The 24,004-nt window shown below is 39.7% G+C and overlaps 1 protein-coding gene across 2 annotated transcripts in view; it reads right to left on the reverse strand.

Annotated features, from left to right (window-relative positions):
• The window catches only part of SS18 (SS18 subunit of BAF chromatin remodeling complex), a 42,705-nt gene extending 23,082 nt beyond the window's left edge, over window positions 1–19,623 (reverse strand). For both annotated transcript variants that reach the window (XM_066562582.1, XM_066562573.1), the window contains exons 1-4: window positions 19,473–19,623; window positions 15,892–15,968; window positions 14,559–14,643; window positions 2,620–2,773 (exon numbers count right to left, since the gene is read on the reverse strand). In XM_066562582.1, coding sequence (XP_066418679.1) covers window positions 2,620–2,773; window positions 14,559–14,643; window positions 15,892–15,968; window positions 19,473–19,541 — 385 coding nt within the window. In that variant the 5' untranslated portion in view covers window positions 19,542–19,623. The remainder of the gene's footprint in view (window positions 1–2,619; window positions 2,774–14,558; window positions 14,644–15,891; window positions 15,969–19,472) is intronic.
• Between the last annotated feature and the right edge of the window lie 4,381 nt (window positions 19,624–24,004).

Consider the following 24,004-nt stretch of genomic DNA (forward strand, 5'->3'; position numbering starts at 1 on the left):
AGTCTTACCTTTCAACTTTGTATATGTGAGAAAACAACCTCAAGAAATCAGGAAGACAACTTGCCCCCAACACATCCTATTTCATCATCTCCTTCCAAATTCAGACCACCCTTACTTTGCATCACATAAACTCAGCCAAATTAACTCTTCAAACAAAGATTTTTTCAGCTAAAACCCACAATCTGTCACAGGTACAAATAACACTCAAGTGTATCACCAGTTGAAAAAGGTTTGTCATGACTGTCTTCCCTGGCAAGAGGATACAGACACACATTTGTCAGGGGATGCAATTAAAGGCCCCAACAGCACTTCAGGTTCTGTATTAACCAGGACACAAGTACAAGAAAAATCATCCTTTGCCCTTCAGGCAATGGGACAGGTCAGTAGCAGAACTTTAAAATTACTCATGCCCTGATGATCACTAGGCAGTTCTTCTAATCCTCTCATCAACCATTCTCTTCTGGCCATACACAGATCTGTGGAAGCCCCTACTCAGGTAATACCTGAAATCCTTAGCTGGCATTTTTAAGAGCCTGCATTTTATTTTTTCCATGCTGGTCAACTGATGTCAGTCCTGGATTGTATTAGTTTAAGATTAGTGACTTTATTTCTTTTATACAGATAATCTCTACAGATATTTAAGATTCTGTATCTGGTTTTTAGTACAAATGTTTATGTAAGCTCAGAGTAAGTGCCCTAAAACCAGAAAGCAAATGTATACAACGTAGAAATTATTAGAAATACAAAGAGAAATACAGAGAAATTTCTCTGTGAAATACAGGAAGGCTCACAAGCAGGTAAACTAACACACACTTAAAAAGATATGTGTAATTCAGCTACACACTTACCAAGATGATTGTTTCCCTTTTTCCAACCTATGAAATTATTTTAGCAAGCCTTTCTGATATTAGAGATGCCCTCATCCTAAGCTGTTTATCTTCACATCCTCAGAGAAAACTTCAAACTGAGATGGAAAGAACAGACATTCAAGAAAGGGAATTTGTTGGAGGAAAGGCTAAATTAAAGCTTAGTTGGAAACTGTATTTAAGTATCTGTCTAGGTGAATACCAAAACAAAGCTATTTACCTTTCACATATTTTCCTAACAGCTCTTTTCTTATTCTATCTAATTACAAAATATGTATGTTTAAGGAGTGACTTTTCTCCCCCGTGGCTCTGCAGTGAAGTCATTATGCTCACGTTGTGACTTAGTAATCCTTCTCCTTGGAAAAGATCACTATAACAACAATAATATGATTACACTTGAGGGTCAAAGAGACTGATTTTTGAGAGGCAATGCTATTCTCCATGGGAACTGATGGATCTTACTTGGATAAAGGACACCATAATCAGAATATCTCTGCCCTACTTAGGGAGAAGCATATATTGCTCTTTACACTTCCAAATGCAGACCACGACTACTGGTGTATGATGAAACCAACTTCTCTAGATCTTTTATTGCACTTCTTACACACAGCCTCTGGAGGCTATTCAAGCTACTCTTTCAGAAAAGCCACCATTATATCACGTCCATTTTATCAAGATTTGCACAGAAATTAGAGACTACGGCAATTGTTGTATTTTTTACTTTGTATTAAGTTTGCATAGTTATTACTGTGTTTGCTGTCAGGACGGTTATCCTTGACACCAGTGAGAGATTAATTTTCAAAGATCCTTTGACAGTAGTTTCCTTTCTTGAAAGTATCAATACCTTGAGGAGCTTTTGTATGAAAAGTTCCTCCATAACAAAAAAAAGAAAAAAAAATGGAAGGGATCCTGAACAAAAGCAATCCTGGGAATGCAATTTTAAGCTGAAAGCCATTTCACATGAAATAGGCAGTATGATTTTACAAGTGGAAATTCAGGAAAATAGCCTCTATATAAAAAAGCATGCTCTTCCATTGCCTACTCCACTCTGATCTGACTGCTAAAGGGAATAGTTACCCTGAAGCCGGTATTGGTAGGTACAATGTGGAATTTTATCATCCTCCTTCTCTGCTTTGTTTCTGTCTTCCCAAGTACATTTCTTTTTATTACAAAACAGGAGGGCATAGAAACTGACTTAAAATTTACACCTAGAACAATAATCTGGAGGGCATTTCTTTACAAATCCCTTACGATTCAACACATCTTCAATAATAAAGAACACAGGAGATTAGTGGAAGCTGTATAAAAGCAACCTTTTTTTTTTTAAACATTTACCGAAATCAGAAACAGCTGCTTTCAGAAGTATCTATTTTATTATTATCTAATTATTTAGCTACAATGATTTCACATTATCTTTTTATGGAAGGATTTGTGTTCGCTCAGCCACAGGCCAATACCTTTCCCCAGTAAGCCCTCTAAAGCCAGCTGTACTGCATGGTTTCAAACAGACTAAATTTAGCCAGTTCTGTTCATCAGAGGAATGCTGTGTGTCAGCTACATCAAAGCCCAAGGGCAGCCTGATAAACACTGAATACAGGTCACGTAGCTCTGTAGCTAACAAACTCTAAGAGAGCTTGTACTCGGGGGCATTCAAAGCAGTTTTGTCATCAACAATCTAGTATCCCTTGAGCCCCCATGTCGTTTCAGTTGCCAGGCAACGCTGGTGTTAATGTCTTAGAGGAGAAAAACTTACCAGGCATCTGGCCGTTCATCTGGTTCTGCATGTGTGGTGCAGGAGGGCCCCCACCTACCATACCATCTGAAGGCATGTTGTGCGAGCGCGGGGGTGGGGGAGGGCCGCTCTGACTCATCCCGCCCGGACCCATAGGCATATTCTGTGTGGGTGGCTGAAAGGAGACAGTTTAGTCAAACACGGGGAGCACTTAGTCTGACAAATATATTATATGTACATATGGTACAGCACTTGCCTGTATTGTTCAACGGTGTATGAAAGAAAGCGCTGAAATGCATTTCTTTCTCTATCTGATATGTTTAACTCCTCCCAACATTAATTCTGGCAAAGCGTTTAACATTTTAATCAATTTTACATGAAGTATTACATGCAGACAACACCACAGCACCTTTGAGCGCCACTTCAAGATATAAAAAAAACCAAATCAATGCCTCATTAAAAAATTACATCTGAACAGTTTAAGACTGCTGGAGTCACTCCCTTACACTCACACACAAAAGCTTTAATTCAACAGAGAAATAAGTGTTCACTGTAATTCTCTCACATCAACTATTTGTTGCTGTTAACAGACCTTGCACTGGGACAAAACAGGTACAACATGAGATGAAAGCCTCTGAATGCTCACAGACCAGCAAAAAATTTGCACCTGGGTGTGGTAAAACACTAGCGATCTCTTCCCTGCTCTCCCCCAAAGTAATGAAGGCCTAGTTCATAATTCCATGCCAAACACCCCCTACAGACTGGAAGCACATTAGTGCTGGCCTCCAAAGGTCCAGAGACAGCTGCCTAGAAAGGATGTTTTTGGCAAATTTCCTAATGAAATTGTGAGGAAAATAACTGAATAACCTTGAGAGTTCAAAGAGGGAGAGCAAGAAAAACAATAAATACAAGAGGGAATTTACTGGTAGGTTCTACTCATAGCAATGTAAGGAGACAGAGAAACTGCTAGTAGCCAGCTTTGTTTTCCTACTAAAAACACCTGTGAGACTCTAAGATCCTTCTCACATACCTTAGCCAAGCACTTACAGGGGAGTAAAAATCATCTCAGTGAGAGCAAATTCCTGGCTCTCTGGCTTTTGAGGACTCTGTCTACAGGTTATAACTATTCATGAAAAACTGCCCCCATGAGACAACCACGTGTGCGTTTTTCAACATTTCTCTTCACAGACAGAACCAAGCAGGTGAACCCTAAGTTCCTCTCTAGCCCAGTCCCTGCCTATGCCTACACTATTCACCAGGTTCATAAAGACAAAACACAATACAATAGTAAAGAGCAAGGCTTTCCCAGTGAATGTATGCTGGAGATGGTAACAGCAGGGTAACACAGACACACACATATATTCACTTGCCAGGGGAGGGGACTGAATGGTAGTAATTTGTTGTCTCAACATTTCTTCAAATACCTCAAGCAGGTATTATTTTCCCTGCAGTACTTTAAAAAATTCTTCAGGAAATTAGTGAAAGCTTTTTTTTTCAGCAGGAAGAAGGAAGGAGATGAAGAAAAATATAAGCAAGTAGGCAACTTCTCTTACTAAATTCCTTTCATTCCTCCATGATGAAAAGAGTAACATTTTATAAGCAAAGTTCCTTCTTCAGCCTATAGCAGAAGCGACAGGAGGTGAAGAAGGTAAGAGTGAAAGGCAGCTCTACCCTCTGAACAATGTGACTGAAATGCTGCTCCACTCTGCTTGTTCTTCCTCCACTAGTGAGCAACCAAGGCAAGGCTGCTTCCCCTCAGTTAGAGTCTTCTGTCCCTTTACCTTCAAAACTCACTATTATCCTAATTTTGCATTTAAGAGAATCTTAACAGAAATTATCTAAAACTGATATACAAAGAAACAAACAAAAAAGAAAACATTTTTATTTAGAAAGTATGTTCAGGAATACTATCAAAACCAACACACTTGGTAACCTCCACATGAACAGTCAGTGCTCAGAGCCTGTCCCATGTCAGCCTCAGAGAAGGCCCATGCCAGCAAACTGAGAGCAAAGTCAAAAATCATCCAAGCTGAAATGTTTTTAGAATTAAAATTAACTTCTTCAATTCCAAGTATGAAACAAACATTAGAAACTCCAATGAAGTACTAAAGATCAGCTCATACCTAGGTTTTAGCTATCCTGCAGATCATATTGCACAAACACCGCATGTCCTTATATGTGGGAAGAGGGATGAAGAAAGCTCCAAGGATTGTTTTAACAAAACTATATATATTCCAACGCTGTTTAGACTGAAGTTTTCAAAACAACTATCCTTCAAGAAAAACACTGCAGTTATCAAAAAGACAGCATGAGAGAGTGTAGACATGCAAGGACAGGGAACAAAAAATTGTTAAGGACTTTAGATACAAAAACCTGCAAGAGACTTCACAAACCACGGGGAATTAAGTCAATTGAGGGAGCGACTAAAAACACTCAAAGAGGTACTACCAGAAAGTAATTCATCAAGAGGAGCTTCTGGATATGGAAACAGCCCAAAGACCTGTGTGAATCCATACAAGATTCTTGAAAATAATGCAAAAGAAAGGTCCATGATGCTAAGAAAAAAATTCAATCCTCCATTAAAAGAAACTACCCTATCAGATAAATAGAAGGTAGACAAACACTATACCTCTACTTATAAAAAAGTAGTAGGACCAATATAGTAAAGTCAAACCTTTCTAATTTACTAGAAATTTTTAAAGTATAAATTAAACCACCTAGCTGCATAATTAAAAGAAGTCTCTTAACACAAGTTTTTTGACAAAGCCTTTTGGAGCAATACATTGTCCAATGGCACTGATCAGAAACTGCCCAAAGGGAAGTTCAAAGAGTAAAGGAACACACAGAGCTCTCCTGAAAATATTTTAGTAAATGTCAACATATGAAGCTACTGTAACATTACTGAAAATGTGAAAGAAAGAATAAGCAGAAGGTGCCAAGTGATGTGGATAAATATATGACAACTACATGGAACTATAAACCACATTCTTCAGAAAGAGGAAGCTCCTATTGCCTTTGATCCAGAAAAAAAGAAACAAACAAAAAAGAATTTACCACAATCCAGAGTGTTCGGTGGGGAAAAAACATCCCAAACTGAAACAAAAAACCCAACAAAACAAACAAAAAAACTCAAAACCCCATAAAATCTATACATAATACCTGTGGTCACTTTCTGATTATCTTCAGTAATATCCAAAGTCAGGTAGAATACTAAAGAAAAAATGCTGATATTTTTGATACCATAATGCACATTCAATTTGGGCAAAATAATCTCAAAAAGATACTGTAAAGTAGCACGATTCTAAAGAGAGGCAATCAGTGGTTAAAAACTTTGACTGTTTACACCTGAAACAGGCAAAAAGAACAGATTTTATTTTTTTTTTGCATATAAAGGAATATAACTTAAGAGGATATGACAGAAAGACAATTTAATGTATGATACATACAAAAAGTAGATCATCCAATTTATAGTTTAACAAGAAAGAAAACCTCAGGAGATTAGTCAGTAAATTGACGAATAACATTAAACATACAAGACACGCCATAAATCACATAAATCTGAGGTATTCATCAACACAGTACACTAGAAGTATGTTTAAATAAGATTAAGAGATAATTACACATACATATATGCAATAGAAACAGTTATATAGGATATTTTAAAAGAGCATTACAAGCCTTTTTGTCAGATCATAAACCAATCACTACCTGATAGTAATTAAAATGAAATGTCTCCTGCAGATATAATTATTCCCCAGTGAAATTCCTCCAGAGTATTTTTCTAGTGGATCCAGACAGAAGAAAACAAGAAAAAATTGTTTTTAAATGGTAACTTCCCAATTTCTATTGGACTTGATCCAGACTTTTGGAGATAATAAACTTCTTTAAATTAACTTCAATTTAAAAATTCCACAAGAAAAAAGCCCCACTCAGCTACATAAACTAGATTATTTAACCTTTTTTGTTCCTTACAGAAGTTAAGAAAAGTGACTATCCCCAGGAACATGCACTAAATAAATTTTGCAATGAAAAATGATCACACAGTATTCAAAAGAAACAACCCACCCTGTGTGAAAGAAAAGCTATCCAAAATGAACCCTAGCCATTAAGCCTAGATACGAAGGGTTAAATGACATTGAAACACAGCTAGGTTAACAGAACCAAAGGAAAGGCTACTTCCCTCCTTTTGCTGGAAGTGTGACAAAAAGGAATGAAAATTAAAATCACTGCTGATTTTATTCTGATTATGTAGTAGAAAATGTTAAAATATTTTACTTCAGTAAAAAGTAAATTAAAGATTTAGAAAATGTTAGCTTCACTTGCTAAACACTAACTTTTGGCTTATTTCCCCAAACACACAGATTACACTTACAGCAGCTATGAGCATTTAAAATTTATCAGAGCATGAAAAAAAAAATAATTATAAGCTATTTAGTGAAACTCCAGAAATTTGAACTGGAAAAAGACTGAAACTGACCCAATAGTTGCAATTAAAAAAAGAGACATGAAAAAAAAAATAGATTTTAACTGACAAGGTCCAGCAAACAAAATCCTACTAAATCCAGAAGTTATTTAAAAGCATGCATTAAAGATGACAGCTACACTGCATTTTTAGAGGATTTTCTTGTAAATAATAAAATAGATCAAATATAAGATGCAACAATAAAATCACCTAGGGTGAAAATGTGTACCAGAAGATGGTAAGATTTTTCTTACCACCACCAGCAGGTTCAAAGCAGGTTCAAAGATTTGTTTAGGGAACATGTATTGTTATGAAAACTGAGGTGGAATATCAACTCAGTCAGCAAAAAAAAACCACAAAAAAAACCCACAAACAAACAAACAAACAAAAAACCACAAACAAACAAACAAACAAAAACCCCTCAGGAAATACTGTAAAGCACATTAAAACACAATATTGCTAATCAATACAACTAGCAATAGATACTTAAAGTACACTATCAAAAATACAATTTTCTTGAAATTCTCTCAGAATAACAATTAAAAGCTCCAGGAAATGCAAACATAAATAGCCTTCTTTTCTTTCCAAGAGAAGCCTTAACTCAGGATTTAATCAATCATCTTTGTTTTCAATTCTCAGACACCATTTTCTGCAAAGCAACACACCCTTTCCCAGGGGGTACTCTGCCCTGCTCATATCACATTGCTAATATCGCAGGACCTGTCCCAGTCTCAGAGAGCAGTACTCTGTTGATAGGTGGTGATGGCACCTGTGGAGTACTTACTGAGGTGTCAGACTGGGAAATAAGATTGTAAAGGAATATGCTTTTGAGATTTGAAAGAGCAGAGGTTTAATTGGGCTACAATTCTTCCTCTACAAGGTACAGGGTATTCTGGTACTGAGTGTCTTCAATGAAAAAATAAAGACCCCATATCAATTCTCAGCTAGTGAAATATTTGAGGATAGGGAGGATTTCGACAGGAAAAACATTTACAATCATGTCTAAATAGTGAAGTTAATTATAAATGTAATTTGTGCTCTCACTGTTGGATTATCAGGTGTGACTCAGAGTAAGGAATTTTAAATTTACAATGACAACCAGTTAATACATCTTGATCTACATCAGGATCTTCAAAAGTCAGAGAAATTCTGACTTAAACATTCTGTTTAAAGAGGAAATTGAAATCTTTAATTGTTTCAAATTGCATATGTCACTGCATAAAAATATTTCACTGTCCCAATATTCATTAACAACATTTTAACAAACAAAATTTAACCCTGAAATATCTGATGTCCTCTTAGCAATAGCTACTCTGACACTTATAAAAATAATCCTCCAAAAATTCTTTTGGAGGTTTTAGTAGAACTAAAAATTACTTAAATCAGAAATTTTAAAAACTGTATTAATTCATAAGGGTTTATTAAGAGTGACCATGCATCACTTAACTGTGGATGTTAACTCAGGGATCACTGAATTATAGAAACTAGACAGCTTCTGAGGTGCTCTATAACTCCCCCATAAAATGCAGTTCCTATCTGTCCTTAGCTTTGTGTTCCACAGCCCTGGTCTCTTTTGCTTTTAAGATGGTTTAATGTTTGGTCTGATACTTACAGGTTTTTGCTTGCATTTAGTAGTCTAAGAGAAAAAAATACGTAAAGCCTTTTAGCTAGAACAGACGTGGAAACTCACCTAAAGCAGAAAGAATCCAGCAGAACCCCAAATCACAGCAAGGCATTTGGGAAAGAGCAAAACCATACAGACTCTGCACCTATGTTACCAGACTACCTGGTACAGCTCTCAGGAAACAGCCTACAACTGAAAATGTATTTATTGTGCAGATAGTGCACTACAGAGAGGCAAATGACATTTGTGAGTATGAAAGAATTACACTTTAGAGCATACTCCTCATTCAAACTGCCAGTGATTTTTACTGATTTCTAAATCAGCCACAGAAGTTCAGAGGCAATAGAAATAGTTTTTTGTGTACAGTGCACTAGCTCCCCGTGTGGACACACCTGATTAACAATACATGCAAAGTAGCTTACAGAACTCAGAGCAATCCTGTTTAAAATGGCAGCTATTGGGCTCTGAATTCACTCCTAACAACAGAAATTCCAGTATTTATTTTTTTCTTAGTGTAGCTGCTGGGTTAAGAAGCTCCCACCAGTGACTCTTCATTTCCAACAGTACCCTTTCAGTTGTGCCAACACATCCGCCTTCTTCTCTTTTGTAACATCTTAAGAAATTATGGTTTTTTTCAAAACTATTTAACATTTAATCAGAGCAATTATTCTTCAAAATTCAAGCTCCAGGAATCACTAATAGCTCCCTTGCCTCTTGACAGGAAACATTCAACCTTGCTTTGGCTCTGTTCTCTATTAATTCAGTTTACAAATAGTTGAACTTCAACCGGGCATGGACTTGTGTTCTGAAAGGTTAATGCAAAATTATGCAGCATACTCCACATACTACAAACAGATTTTCTGCTATGCTACCTGTCCTGATTTCTGCTGGGATAGAGTTGATTTTCTTCCCAGTATCTGGTGCAGTGCTGGGTTTTGGATTCAGTAGAATAATATTGATAACACTGATGTTTTAGTTGCTAAGCAGTGCTTACTCTTAAATCAAAGATTTTTTGGTTTCCCAGGCTCTGCCTGGGAAAGGTGTGCAAGAAGCCAAGAGGGAGCATGGCCAGGACAGCAGACTCAAACTGGCCAAAGGGATAATCCACACCACAGAGCATCAGACTCAGACTGAGCACTGGTCTGTGGTTTTTACTGTCTCATTTTTAATTACAATTATAATATTATTGTAGTATTTTATTTCAATTATTAAACTGTTCTTATCTCAACAGAGAGGTTTCATCTTTTTTTCCTGATTCTCCTGCCCAGCCCACTGCAAGGGGAAGGAAGGTGTGTGGGATAACCAAGCAGCTGCATGGTACTTAGTTGCCAGCTGGGGTTAAACCACACCACCACCATAGCTATCAAACTTTACAGGCATTTGGTGCATAACTGGATAAGAATCTCATTAATTTAGGATTCCTCTCATCATCAGTAGTAAGAGTTTTACTTCACAGTTTTATTTTAAAGTGTGAAAAAAACTGAGCCATATTTTTATTCTCAGGATGCCACCTTGCTTTTTTCAAGAAGAGCCAAATCAAGGTAATTCAATTACCATATATTTTAGACAACTTTTGTGTTCAAAATAATGGCTACTAAAAAAAACAGAGTGCACAGCTCATTTCTTAAGACTCACATTTTTTTCTACAACACATTGCAAGTACATTAAAACCATAGATAGAACATCACCCCTTTGAAAAATAAAGTGTGTAAAATTATATGAGAGTTTTCATTGTTTGAGTGAAACCATACTTATATTAAAGATTCCTACTTAGCCTGCAGAGCTCCACAACTTAGAACCATTAAACATCATTACTAACACTTCATGAAAGCTTGTCTTCAAGTTAATTTTTGGAAGTATTTTATTATTTAGTGTATGGGCAGTGGTTGTCTTTGGTTTTTGATTTGGGAGATTTGTTTGTATGAGTTTGCTTTGCTGTGGTTTGGGTTTTTTCCTATCTCTTGAAGCAGTTGCTTTGGGAAGAGCCAGGATTTCAGTGCTTGTTGAGATTAGGTGTTTATAAAAAGCTATCATTATCTTCTAGAGAAGTATTTTATAACTAAAGTGACAAGGACTCCTCCCTAATCTGTGTGACAAGTTTGGGAACAGCACAAAGTAAGGGATTTCGCGAGTGCTACAAAAAGCTTAATTTTTGAAAGAAATAGCTCAAGAAAAAAAAGGTATTTCGGGTTTGTAATTAGAAAGTTTATTAATAACCTTTACAATATTATCCAATTTAGAAAAACTATTTAATGCAATATCCAGATTCTTCTGGGACTTGGACACAGTAAGTTTTCTTGGAAGTCATTACACATACAGACTGTAACTTAGTACTGGAAGAAACTGGCACTTCCAACATAAAACAAAGCTCTATGTTACACAAGTGAGTAATAATCAGGAGCACTTATTTTCAACACCCTGAAATATACACTGAAATCTCATATTCTGAATGCTGACAGAATGTAAGAAAAACTGAAAAAAATCACTGCCTATACTACAAAAAAAAAAAAAAAAACAAAAAACCACCCCCCACAAAACAAAACCCAAAAAACCAATAAAAACCCACACACCAGTGTTCCCAAATAATTCCTGTAGATCTCAATATGTGTCCATTATAAAATGGAGAGTTTCCCACTACATACCAAATAAAGTGATGGGCATGGGTTGTTTCCTTAAAAATATCTGGCAAAATGAAGACATATAAGAGAGGGAAGATGTCCAAATAGAAAAGCTGGGGTTTTTTTATTCAGTAGTCTTCAATGAGTTTTTAAGGGCACTAAAAACACTTCAGAAAACAAAAAAAATATAAGTCAAAGAGGATGCTTGTTCTGCAGTTTGAAATTTTATGTGTTTAGAAACAAACACACAATATCTCACCACCACTTCAATTGCATCTTTGCTCTCTACAGTTCAAGGACATCAATATCTTGCTGTAGGCCTCCCTCAAAAGCAGCACCAGTGAAAAATCACAAGAAAGCAAGTGTTATGTTCCTCATGGTGCAAAAGCCCTGTTTGGGAAGCTAGCTTATCTCATAAGGTGATGGTAAAGAGACTCTTGACTGTGATGCAAAAATACCTGCCACAACTTGGAAAGAGACAGCAAAATGTTGCATCAACTTAACACGTGAACTTAGTCACTGCTCTAATCCAGCTGGGAAGACACCACATAAGAGCCCTGCCCTTAATAACACTGCTGTTCACACAGCTGAGAAAAGACTGGTTCACTCAAGAACCTCACACTTTGTCTTTTAATGTGAAAGAAGGTGTCTTACCCAAAAGTAATAATTTAGTACTCTAGTAGGCATACAAGACCACAAGAGCTTTGTTATGACACCAGATTATCAAAGTTTTCCTGGCTCCCTTCACCCAGACTCTGCAGTGTTTGCTTCACCTGCTTCACCTTTCCACACTTCCAGGTCCCAGTTATATAAACATTTCTCTGCACAGCACTACTGGATCACTACACGTTTTGTTCTCTAAGGCAATACCAGAGTTTCAGAAACTACATCAGTCATTTCATTGGAACACTGAACTCTGAAAGGCAAGGGAAAAGGCACAAGAGCTGACTACAAGCATTTCTCCTAACAATATAAAGCATGAGTAATTTTTGCTCATATTAAAAATTTCAATGAAGGTGGTAACTTATGTCTTTTTTTCAGTGTGAATGATATCTGAAGAGAAGCATTCTCTTTCCAACCTTCCTTTAACATGTAACTATTACTTTTTATGAAATGCTTTAAAAGTTGTGAAATTTCTTGAGAGCTTATTTACCTGATTAGAACAATAACAGGATAAAACTTAAACAAAAAAGAAAATTTAGTCTGTCGGGGGGAACAATCTTCCAGAAATGAATAGATGAGACACAACCCAACTTCAGAAGGTATCCAAACTCAAGGTCTCCTAACTTCTGTGGAAAGAAACCGCAATAGCAGTAGCATAAAATTGATATATTTTAGTATTAAAAATAGTAGATGTCTACACACACACACTGTATCCTGCTCTGTATTTACTGTTGCCATCCACACCTCGAAGACTGATCAACTGCTGATACATAAGGCATGGTGAAGAGAATCATACTACCTCCAAGTCAGCATGAGCCTCATCAGCTCCTACATGGAAAGCCAGTGGAGGAAAAGACCCTGAAGTAGTTCATCTTGCATTGAAAAAAGGAAGAAAACATGGTATCTCACATGTGCCCAAATTCTGTTCGCTAAAATTTACTAGATATATACTAGCAAGACACAAAGAATTTAAAGAATATTTTCCCATAAATCCCAGCAAAAATAATCTTGTCTGATTATGCTACATTTTGGGACAATCTTCAAAGATCGTAGGTCAGAGCATCTACATTTAGGTAAGACTGATGATCGAAATTTCATTTAGTATTTTTGAAAGAAAACCCACAGAAACACAAGAACCTTTATTCCCTTCCTCACCTGTCCAAAAGAGACTTTCTCTACCCACTCAAACACACACACTATGCCATTTTTCTCAGTATCATGGAATATTCCTGTCATTGAAGATCAGAAACACACTTCTGTCCAGATCTGCAAAAGCCTTTCCCAGCCCTATCTTCATTTTCTTTTAGGAAGAGAATGTCATCACATTCAACTTTAACAACAGGGCTGTCCACCAGGGACTAGGATAAGGTCAAATTCATTTCCAGTTGTCATCAGAGGCAGGATATGAATTAAGCCTCCAAAAACATATTAGTTGAGGAACATACACAACCCTCTTAAAGGGTTCTTTCCCTCCCCTTCAGCTACAAGCATGGATTTATAAAAGAGAAACCTCTACAGGCACAACAGGTTGGACATAATAAAGCAGTGTTTCTATAGTCCTCTAGGTACCAACTTGAAAGGATGCTTCGCCACTAGCAATGATTGGAGAACACTTCTCCAGAGACCAAAGAAAAAGTAATTCAATTTCAGTTGGTGAAAACTAGTATCTAGGAATGGCTGTTTTATAGACATTCTTTTTAGCTTCATTTTGCAGAAATGAATCAAAACTATATTAATTCAAGAAAAGTCTTATTACTAAAAAACAAAGAACTTCCTTGTGTTACTCACAAATGAACTCCCCAAGCTTTCTGATTAGCACAAAAAGCAAACAGACAGCAAGCTATCTTTATGCTGCTGTTTCTTTTCTTACTGCTGTATAAACAATGAAAAAGGGGAAAAAATTAAGGCATCATGTAAAATACAGAGTTCAGGAATACAGATTCAGAAAAAATTCAGACTAAAAAAGATAGCAAGTAATATCCAAGACATGTAAAGTGATGCAGCGTTTCAAAGGCCTCTGCACCTTTACTTCTTTTGTATTATCATAATCCACCTTAAAACAAGGATGTTTTCCAATAAAGGAGAAAGGCAAAGAATTTGAGACTCATCTAGAAGGTAGAAAAGCAGAAAAAAATTTACCCAGCCTCATTCCACTGGGGCAAGAGAATGGATTATATTCCAGTGAAAAATAAAAAGACAAAAAATTCCATTCCCTCACCTTTCCCTAATCTAAGGGGAAAAAGAGTACTGCTGTAGGAGTTGACTAGGAACCATACCACTACAGGTCTCAGCTGAGGGGGAAAAACAAAAGAGGAAAAAAAAAACTCTGTCTTTGAAGTAGACCAGATATCTAATTCACAGTAAGAGTCTACATTTAAACAAGTCATATTTTAAGCAAACCTAAGCAGTGAGATTACTCCAAATACAGCATAAAGAGCATCATGTATTTACGGCACAGTAAATCAGAGGCCAAGTGTTTGGTCATTATCTCAAACATTTGTTTGGTTGGTTTTTGGTTTGGGTGGGTTTTTGTTTTTACCTTCAGGAATCCAAATGAAATATATTCCCTACTTTTACACTATTTAGTACTTACTGCTGGTAGCAGAGACTGCATGTTCTGGTTGGAGTCAGCTATAGTGGCTAGGTAAACCAAGTTTGTATGCAGCATCTGCTGGTATCTATCAAAATAAACAAAGCAAAACAAATCTTAATTCATAAATACAGTTAACATGAGAATTTAGAAAAGAAAAAAGAAAGCTACTTATGCAAAACAAGACTCAAGAGACTTACAAGAGTACCATTACTAGGGATCTTAAGCCTTTTCCCTCACACTTCTCTATTATCCGATCTTTCCCAATGTCTCCATCATATCTGTGTCTAACTGTACTACTGTCTTGCTATGAAAAAAATCTAAAGCTGGGCGACACTGTTCTCACTTACTTCACTTCCTGCCTTAAACTAAATCACCAGAATACATACAGGGAGTGTGTTTGTGTCTGGTGTAATTTCCATCACAAACGCTAGAGAAAGAGAGCTGTTTATTATGTCCCCATCTTCAAGATATCAGAGGTTTACATGACTACATTTCATCAGGACCATGAGATTTGGAAGTTTGCTATGGAATAATTTTTCCGCTAGAGAACCACAGTCCTGATTCTCAGTATTTAGCCCACAGTCACAAAAACAACCTTGAAAGCTGGAGCAGATGACAAGTACATAACTACAGGCTTGCAAACAAAAGTAGTCCCTTAAACCAAAAGCACCCATTGTTTATGATCCCACTCCTATTCCCGTATTACCAGTTCTCTTGGCAAGGGAGTAGGACATCCTATCTGTCCATATTTGTAGGATTACATGGGTGCCATCATCACCTCATGCCAGAAAAGAGTAATAGGAAAATAAATTTCCTTAACAATTCACTCCTTCTATAGTTCTCTCAGATTACTCTCCAAAGACCCCACTAGAGAGCAAATCTATGACAGATATTTTAGCAAGCCAAACTTCTCCAACAAGCCTGTTTGTTCTTGGGCATGTGAAAAGCAGGTAGTTTTCAAACATGCCATCAGGAAGCAGAAAGGTCCATTCTCCTACATGACTTTGAGAATTTTTCAAACAAAACTACCTCTTTCCAACAATGTAATTACAATACAGAAGAAAAAGATCTATGTTAGACAGTCCTTATTTTTATGAGCATCATCATCATGACATCAACTTGCAGTAGGCAAGTTGCAACATTTCAGTGACAGAAGTTATACTCATAGAGCAAATAAAACCCACCCACCCCCCACAAGAATTTCAAGTGTAGTATCTATAGCAATGCTTTTCTTCACAGCACAGCTGTCCTGTAAGGTAAGCTAAACAAATCAAGAATGATGGTCTAGATGGAAATTCACCCAGTCCACAGTAGGTATAGATTAAGGTCTTACTGAGAGCATTCAGAAGTCTTTCCCTTGTTCTGATAGTCCATTATACACTGGATCAGATGGTTGTTTTCATCCAACATCTGAAATAATAAAGAAAAAGTTTGAAGTAAATTCCATGTTCTTTTTTGGAAAGAAACTGAAGATAAGTTTAAGTCTTGAGTAATGCTCCTCTTCTTAGTTTTAAAAAACAACAAAAAATGTTGTTATCCATAAAGTTCTACTTCACCACTTATTTGCAGAACACTGGTTTGCTCCCATTTCCCCCCTCTGATCAGTTTTACAGGTTTTGGTTTAAGGATTTCACAGTACTACCATCAGAAGCCACATTTGTGAAGCATCCTGTTCAAAGACCTATGCTGATTCTGCACCAAGTTCTTAGAAAGTTTTAAGTTTTCTGCATTCCTTCGTTTGATTGTTAACAAGAAATTCACTTAAAAGTCTATGCCCCAAGCTCCTCTTCTCCTTCTAAAGCCTGCAACTGCTTATAAATTTAATTTTAAAAGACACTGAAATTGTTATTGGTGAAAACTGGGCTGACCAGATTTGTTCAAAGTAAATGCACTGGAAAGCCAGGCAATATTCACATGAAGCATCTCTAACTAAGCTGCATTTTATAAATATTTGGTATAATGGCACATTATGGTTTAGGAATGGTATTGCCCAATTTAGTATTCCCATTGAACACTCCAAACCACGCATCCTTCTCCCCTCTGGTAGGGTGGAGGGGAGAACTGGAGGTACAAAAGAATCACCAACTGAGATGGCAAAAATTTACTGGAAATACCACTGAGATAAGAAGCAAACAATAACAGCAAAACTACTACTAATAGAGGGTACAAGAAGGCAAATGATTCACATGCAAGTGCTCATCACACAGAGCCCCCAACAGTACCTGACAACACCACAATACGTGACCCCTTCCCCAAGCCTGGAAAATGGAGTGAGGTGCTACAGAATAACTTCCAGATCCATGCCATGAGCCTTCCTGGCTAGTGCAAGAATTAATCCTGTGGTGGCCAGAATCAGAACAAATGCACACAATAAATCTATCATACTTTAGCAGTGTCCATGAAAATGAACACCTGCTAATTAATTTTCTCACCAAAAAAGGATAGTTCTAAAAATCACGGGAAATGGCCAATTTCACAACTTTCTACAAAAAGTTCATGAAGTCAGAGTGTTCCAAGCTCTGTGAACAGGGAAAAAAAACACACAACCTGGTATCCTGGAGTGCATGTGGCCCACACTCATCTTTCTAGCTCATGCTCCGCACTCTGATCAGGCAAGATTCAGCAGAACCATGGCTAATGTGCGCCACCAGCCAAGTTATCCAAGTGAACTTACAGAAATGGAACATTTACTGCCAAATGCAAAATTTTGCATCAATTTACTCCTTTGCTTTCTCTCGCTGGAAAGCTGGTTTACATCCCTTTACCCAGCTGCTGAATTTCACAAAACAAGCAGAATCTTAAGACATCCCACAGATTTTCTCCTTCTTCCAAACGTGGTTGAAACTAGCCGTGACTAGAGTCATCCTTCCACAAGGAAGGGCCAACATCATTCCACAACCTTTATTTCCCTAACAAATTCTACAGGGAGGGAAAAAAAAAAAAAAAAAAAAAAGTAGTGACACTTTTTTCTGTACCTAATCCATCTCTACTATGAAAAAGAGTATGGAGTCAGAAACCTTATGCAGTTCATTCAGGACTTCTATCCAGTAAGAACAAGCCAGTCAGCCAAGTTTTCTCAATCTTTAAACAGTAATTCACCAGAATGGACTAGAAAAATCCCAGTGCAAGTATTTTGCCTGAAACTGCTGGATCTGGAAACACATGCATTAAGCACTAAACACAGACATAACTGCAGTATTTTCAGCTACTATGTGAACCTCGGAAAACAGGCAAAGTGACAACTGCACTCTCTGAAAAGGATCACAAACCCACTGCTACACTGACACATAGCACATGTACTTACTTCAAGTTTTACAAGAAACACAGTGGCCATTTTCATCAGAAAAAGGGGAAAAGGAGGTAATACCTTTGATACCAAAGTCTAATAGAGCACTTGCAAAGGAAGCTGTGAATCAAGGCTCTCCTCAGACTACCTCCCACAGTCCTGAGGGAAGCAGCAGATTCTTCAGGCTTAGCAGACAAGCAGACCTTCAAACTGCCCATTAGATGGTTGTACTCTTCACTATAGCCATGTAAGCTAGACCTCTTGGGGAGGAGAGGACCAGAGGGGGCAGGAATGCTAGGGCTAAGAGGAAAGGGAACAAGAAAGAATATAACTGTATCCTAGGAGGGGCTGCAGACAACTGTTTTTTACAAGTTTAACTGAGTGTTTGCTGATAGAAAATTGGATTAGTTATAAACACCTACCATTGAAAGAGAATTTAGTTTCCAGCTGGATGAAAATACCTTCAGGACTTCTGACAACTCAGGTACATTACAAAAATTCTTCAACTTTAACACTGGGGTTTTGCCAGCACACCACCATCGAACTAATGGTTTGACTACAGACCCAGGAGAACTTTATCTTCTGTATTCTCCATGGGCACCTCGGCATCCTGAAGTCTCTACTGACTACCCCTGTGCAGCTTCCCACCCAGTGGATATGTATTTTTCATCTACAGTTCCCAAGCACAGACTTCTCCTACAGTACCCTGGAGGTTCCCATTACAACTCTAGGTTCTTCTTTGAGGTCCGTATTGGGGCAACACCTGCATTGTAGAGGTTCTAATTCTTTACTAAATCAGAGGCTCTATTTACCTAAAGGACTCCTCCACATGAGGAGCTGGTAATAATCTGAAATCTGTTTGATCCACGGCCACCCACACCAATGATGGTACGAGTCTCAAGTTTCTAAATACCACACAGTTACCAATGAACTTGAACATGCTCCTCTGTTGCTGCTGTGCATTATTATTAATCCTGTATGTGCTTTTCTTTGATCGCTTTAGCGAGTTAACTTGCTCCCTCCCACACAAGCTTAGGTGGAGTCGTCCGGAGGCGCTGTCATTGGCTCCGAACGCGATAGCCTTCTTCAATCACACCTAAGGCTTACTGGGAGGCAGCCTTAACTACCAGGTCGACCAAGTTTGGGAACTGGAGCCGCCTCCTACCCCGCAGCGCCCCGGAGTCAGGCAGAGGGTCTGGAACACCCGGGCTGCGGTCCCGCTGTCAGAGCAGCCCCCCGCAGGAAGGACTTACTCCACTCCTCCACTTTCAGGCCGAGTCCTCCCGGCTTAATTCAGGCCCGCGGGGGCGATCGGGGCAGCCCGAGTGGAGGAAAAAAAAATGAGGGCTGGAGGCTCCCGGGGACATTGCCCGCCTCCGCCCGGCGCCTCCCGCCGGCCCCGGGACCCTCCAACAAGTGTCCAAGCGCAGGGAGAGGGGCAGCGCCCCGCCGGGGCCGAGCCCCGGGCACAGCGAGTGCGGCCCAGCCGCCTCCCTTCCCCGCCGGGGCCTTGGCGCTCCGGGCCTGAGCCGCTGCCGCCGCCGCCCCCGTTCCCCGCGCGGCAGGAAGCGGCAGCTGCAGCCCCCGGGGCCGCCCGGGCCGGGCCCTCCTCTTCGCGCCCTCCTCACCTTCTGGATGGCAGCCGGCGTGATCTCGCCCTTGCCCCGCTGCCTCGGGGCCGCGAACGCCACCGACATGTCTGGCGGGTGCCGGGAGCCTCCGCGTCCGCTCCCGCCCGTTCGCGCGCGCGCCCCGCGGACCCAGCAGCGGCGGCGATCCGGGAAGAACGCGGCGCGCTGGGGGGCGGGGGCGCGCGCCCGGTGGGACGGCCCATCCCCATCCCGCCGGGGGAAGGGGTTAAGGAGGACCGGCGGCTCCTCCCTGCTTTTCCCCCTGGCGAGGGGGCGCCTCGATGAGACCGTGGCCGCTCTGTACGGCCCGGCCAGAACACCTGGATCGAGAGGCGACCCTAAGCTGCTTCGAAAGTGATTCCCCCCACACAGCCTTGTCACGCGCCTTTCTTGTCTATCCCTTTCCCTCCGCCGCCTTGGTACGTTCCTGCCCGACGAGCCTCATAACAGGGAAGTGGTACGGTCGACTGGGAGGGGGGTGACGGTGCTGCGGCGCGCACGTTGCAGGGGACACGCTCGGGCTGTGCTGGGCGGCAGTCTCCACTCCCCCCTCTGCCCGGCGCCGCAGTTGGTTGCACCCGGGGAGCCCGCTCTGGCGGCAGCGCGGGGCGGGGCGGGACGGGACGTGCTGAAGGGAGAAACTTGGAGGTGGAGGGTACGTGGTCTGGATCGTCTCTCATGAGGAGAGACTGCGGAAACTGACCCTTTTAGTCTAAAGAATAGACGATTTTACATCTACACATCTCAGAGGAGGGGCCCAAGAGAGTGGTGCCCAGCGGCAGGACAAGGTGCAGTGGCCATAAACTAGAACACAAGAAGTTTCCACTTCGACATGAGGGAGGACTTTTTTACATGGAGGGTAGCAGAGCAGTGGAACAGGCTGCTCAGGGGCTTGGGACGGCTTTCCCCGGTGAGTTGGGCAGCTGCAGGTTCACTGCCCTTAGAGTGATACAGAGCAAGAAGATCGGCTGCAGCATTAAACAAAATTACAAACGCTGGAAGCCCTGAAACCAGCCTTGATTTGTTTCAGTGCAGCCACTGGAGGGAATCTCGGTGTCGCTGAAGTTTAAGACAGTCTAAGATAGTTTTTGGAAGAAATAAGAGTTGCAACAGGCAATCGGTACAGGGACATTGAAAGTCCCCAGCCAAAGCATTTTAAACCTTTTTCCTGGGCACATCCATTGCTCAGCCTGCGTGCATTCCCGTGCGACACTACAGGCTGTAGGTAGAGAATTTCTTGCATTTGGCTGCTCTTGCAGCTGGCCGAGGTGTGTGTGCTTCCGTGGCTGGCAGGACACTGACGGGATACCACAGCCACAAGACGTGAATCTTGATCCTTGTTTGCTCAGTTTCTCAGCAGTGCTGGTGGAAGGCCCTGGCTCTTCCCTCCACCCCTAGCCGGCCCTTTTGGTCACAGCACGCGTTTGTCAGTGGCACCCACGGCCATCCCATGGCTGTGCAGCTGCTTCCCAACTGGCATGCTCTCTCCTCACACTGGGTCTCGGCTGGCTCCTGTCCCCAGCCCCATGACGATTACTCGTGCTGCCTCTGCTGTCTGAGGATGTGCTGCGCCTGCCCCTTGCTTTTTCCCCTTGGCAGCCACTTCCCGGGCTCGAAACTGTTGTTGCGTTCCTACACCATCCCACTCCCCAAGGGCTCGCCACCTGGGCCTGATGCTCTGTGTTACCAGAATGACACTTCTTCTTCCCTGTCTCTTCAGATTATACAGGATCCAGAGTTGATGTGATGCTAATCTGGATTCCTTTTCTCCAGGAAAGCACTCTTCTCAGTGCTCGCTCTGTAGGTTGCGCTAAGATGGAGCAATGCCAGTGTGTCCATTACTTTGTGTTTCTAACCATTTCACTCATCACTGTGGTCCAGTTTTTGGATTATTTTGGTCCATTTTTTCTGTCTGCTACACACTTCACCATCATCATCATTGTCACTACTATAATACTTGTAGGAAACCAAAAATAAAAAAAGAAAATTTGAAGAAACCATATTTTTCTAAAGTTGATATGCTTCATGGTGATCTATGGTTATTATTACATGGTCTTGGAGTGAGCTCAGAGAGTAACTGTTCTAGTACCTGTGTGTTCAAATTGGTACTTTTTCAGTTACTACAAACAGCAGCAAAGAGCCCTATGAGTGAAGAATGCCATGGCTAAATCAGTGTAATCAGAACCAACCATCTCCCACCTAGTTAGTAATAGAATTATGAAGACTCTTTTTTAAGCATATACTTGTCCCTGGAGAACTGGTGAGGTGTCTGAAAGTGTCCCAAGGCTGCAGGCATAGCAAACATGTTCCCATGAAATACACTGAATGCTGGGAATGCCACAAAATGCTTTTATTTTTCCACAAGTGTGACGTCCAGATGCCATGCTCTGGTTACCCAACCCCTGTGTATAAAGTATTTTGCACTGGGGTGTCTTGGTGATTGCAGTGTTTGAGACAATATGGGTTAGATGCCAGCCACATAAACACTGCTCTTAGGATCTGAATGTTCCATTTTGTTCTGCCACACTTTCAGGGTGGATTTTGAGTCGAGGAAGACAAAAAAATAAAAGCTTGTGGGAGGCCATAGGTGAGGAACCTTAAAATGAAAGGAGTAATTTTCCATTTTATTTCCACAAATGGTCCAAACTAAATATGTGAATTCTTTTAGTACATTCCTATTTCCATGCAAAATACAGGAGAGCGGTGTTTGAAATGCAACTCTGTCAGTTTCTAGAGGGAAGATATAAGATCATTCATTCATAGCCATTAAAACTATCTCCTTTGCCTCATTTTGTCTGAGGATTGAATTAATTATTTTTTTGCCATTTGTGATGTTTTTTTCATTCATGTGTTTAACATTTTGGACTTCCACATTCATAAATAGCAACAAATCTAAACAAACATTGAAAAAAGCCAGTCTGAAGCTTGGTTTTTTTTACCATGCGAAGGGAAATTCACATTCAAAATCAACATTTAAATAATGGCACAGATGCATACAAGCAGGGAAATAGATAGCTACAATGGAAATGTGCCACATGTCTCAGAACACATAACCACAACAGGGTGTCTCTTTTATGACTTCCTTAATGCACTGCAATATGCCTGGATATCAAAGGACATATGGTATATTTTCCCTTTAATTGCACATTTCTTTGCTCTTGTGAGTTACTCACAACCTTAACATTATTTAATTGTAATTTAGATGTGTAAATCTCAGTCATCATCAAGAGTTTCAAATGCAAATATGTTTCAATGAGATCTTATTTCCACCTCTATTCCAACTTTTGTCAGTGTAGCCTTTCTTTTTTGTTGATCTGCATTTGAGTATGTCATATTTTTTGGAGAGAAAAGAATTCAGACAGAGGAGGATCAGTCCTTTTCTGAAAGACTTTTTCCTAAGTTTCCAACTCATATTTCTCAGTAACAAGTTGTTTTCTGCCACTTGTATTATCTCAATTTCCACAGAGTCACGGACATTTCCATCCACAAGAAGGAAAATACAGAATGCTGATTCATTAACATTTTCAAATGTACATTTAAAATTAAAAAAAAAAAAATTAAAAAATTAAAATTAAAAAAATACTACATATGTAGTATTTATGAAGGTATATATACAAGAAAGATGTTGCAGTGTGATGTCATAGCCAGTCATCCCTGTTATGACATCACACTGCAACAGAAAGGGACAGCAGAGAATTTTATGGTGGTACCACTTGCTTAAAAACCTTCTTTACTACAGGTCTTGGTATGAAAGTTAGATTCTTCCTATGAGCCAGGTATTTCTTAGACAAAGCTTTTAACATACATATTTTTGGTGAGAGCACCTAATTTTGTGACCTCACTCCAACTGACAGCAACCCACCCACTTTATAATAAGGATGATAACTCAGGATCTACTGCTATTAGATAGGATAGTGGTGAATCTGAGCCTCTTTTCCAGGGTAGACTCCTTTTTCATCTTGAAATTAAAAAAAAAAAAAAGAGAGAGATAGGGTGTTTATGCTGGTGTTTTGTAACATCAACAATACTATCAGGTAACAGAGTAGATCCCAAGGAAGAAGGGTCTTCCTGTAGATGAAAAAGAAGATGGAAAAAATGCCATTTTTGGTTGAGTATTTCTTTACCAACTGAACTTGGTGATCTCATAACTTTTTTTGGGATTTTCTATATGCCCAGGCTCTGTGTTAACTCATCTTGTGGCAAAATGAAGCTTGCACCTCAAGGTCTGCCTGTGTAAATGGTCGATGTTCAAATTCTGTTTATTTAAAACCCAGCCACTTGTTATCAAAATACACAACAATATCAGAGTGGTTTTCAGGGTAAATGGTGCTTTTTGTTTCCTAAAAGGGACGATGCTAACAGAATAAATTTGTCTTCAATTTATTCTGGCAGCTTCTTGCCTGATTGTTGGAGTTTTTTTTTCACAGAATTTTGTAATTTCCATTCTGCGTTGGCTATTGTATGGAATAGTAATAAAAAGTAGCATGTGAAATGCAAGTCTGTATGTTCCAGTATAAAATGAAGTACTC

The sequence above is a fragment of the Molothrus aeneus genome, chromosome 1 (genome assembly GCF_037042795.1).
Source record: "Molothrus aeneus isolate 106 chromosome 1, BPBGC_Maene_1.0, whole genome shotgun sequence".
In the NCBI taxonomy this organism is placed as follows: Eukaryota; Metazoa; Chordata; class Aves; order Passeriformes; family Icteridae; genus Molothrus; species Molothrus aeneus.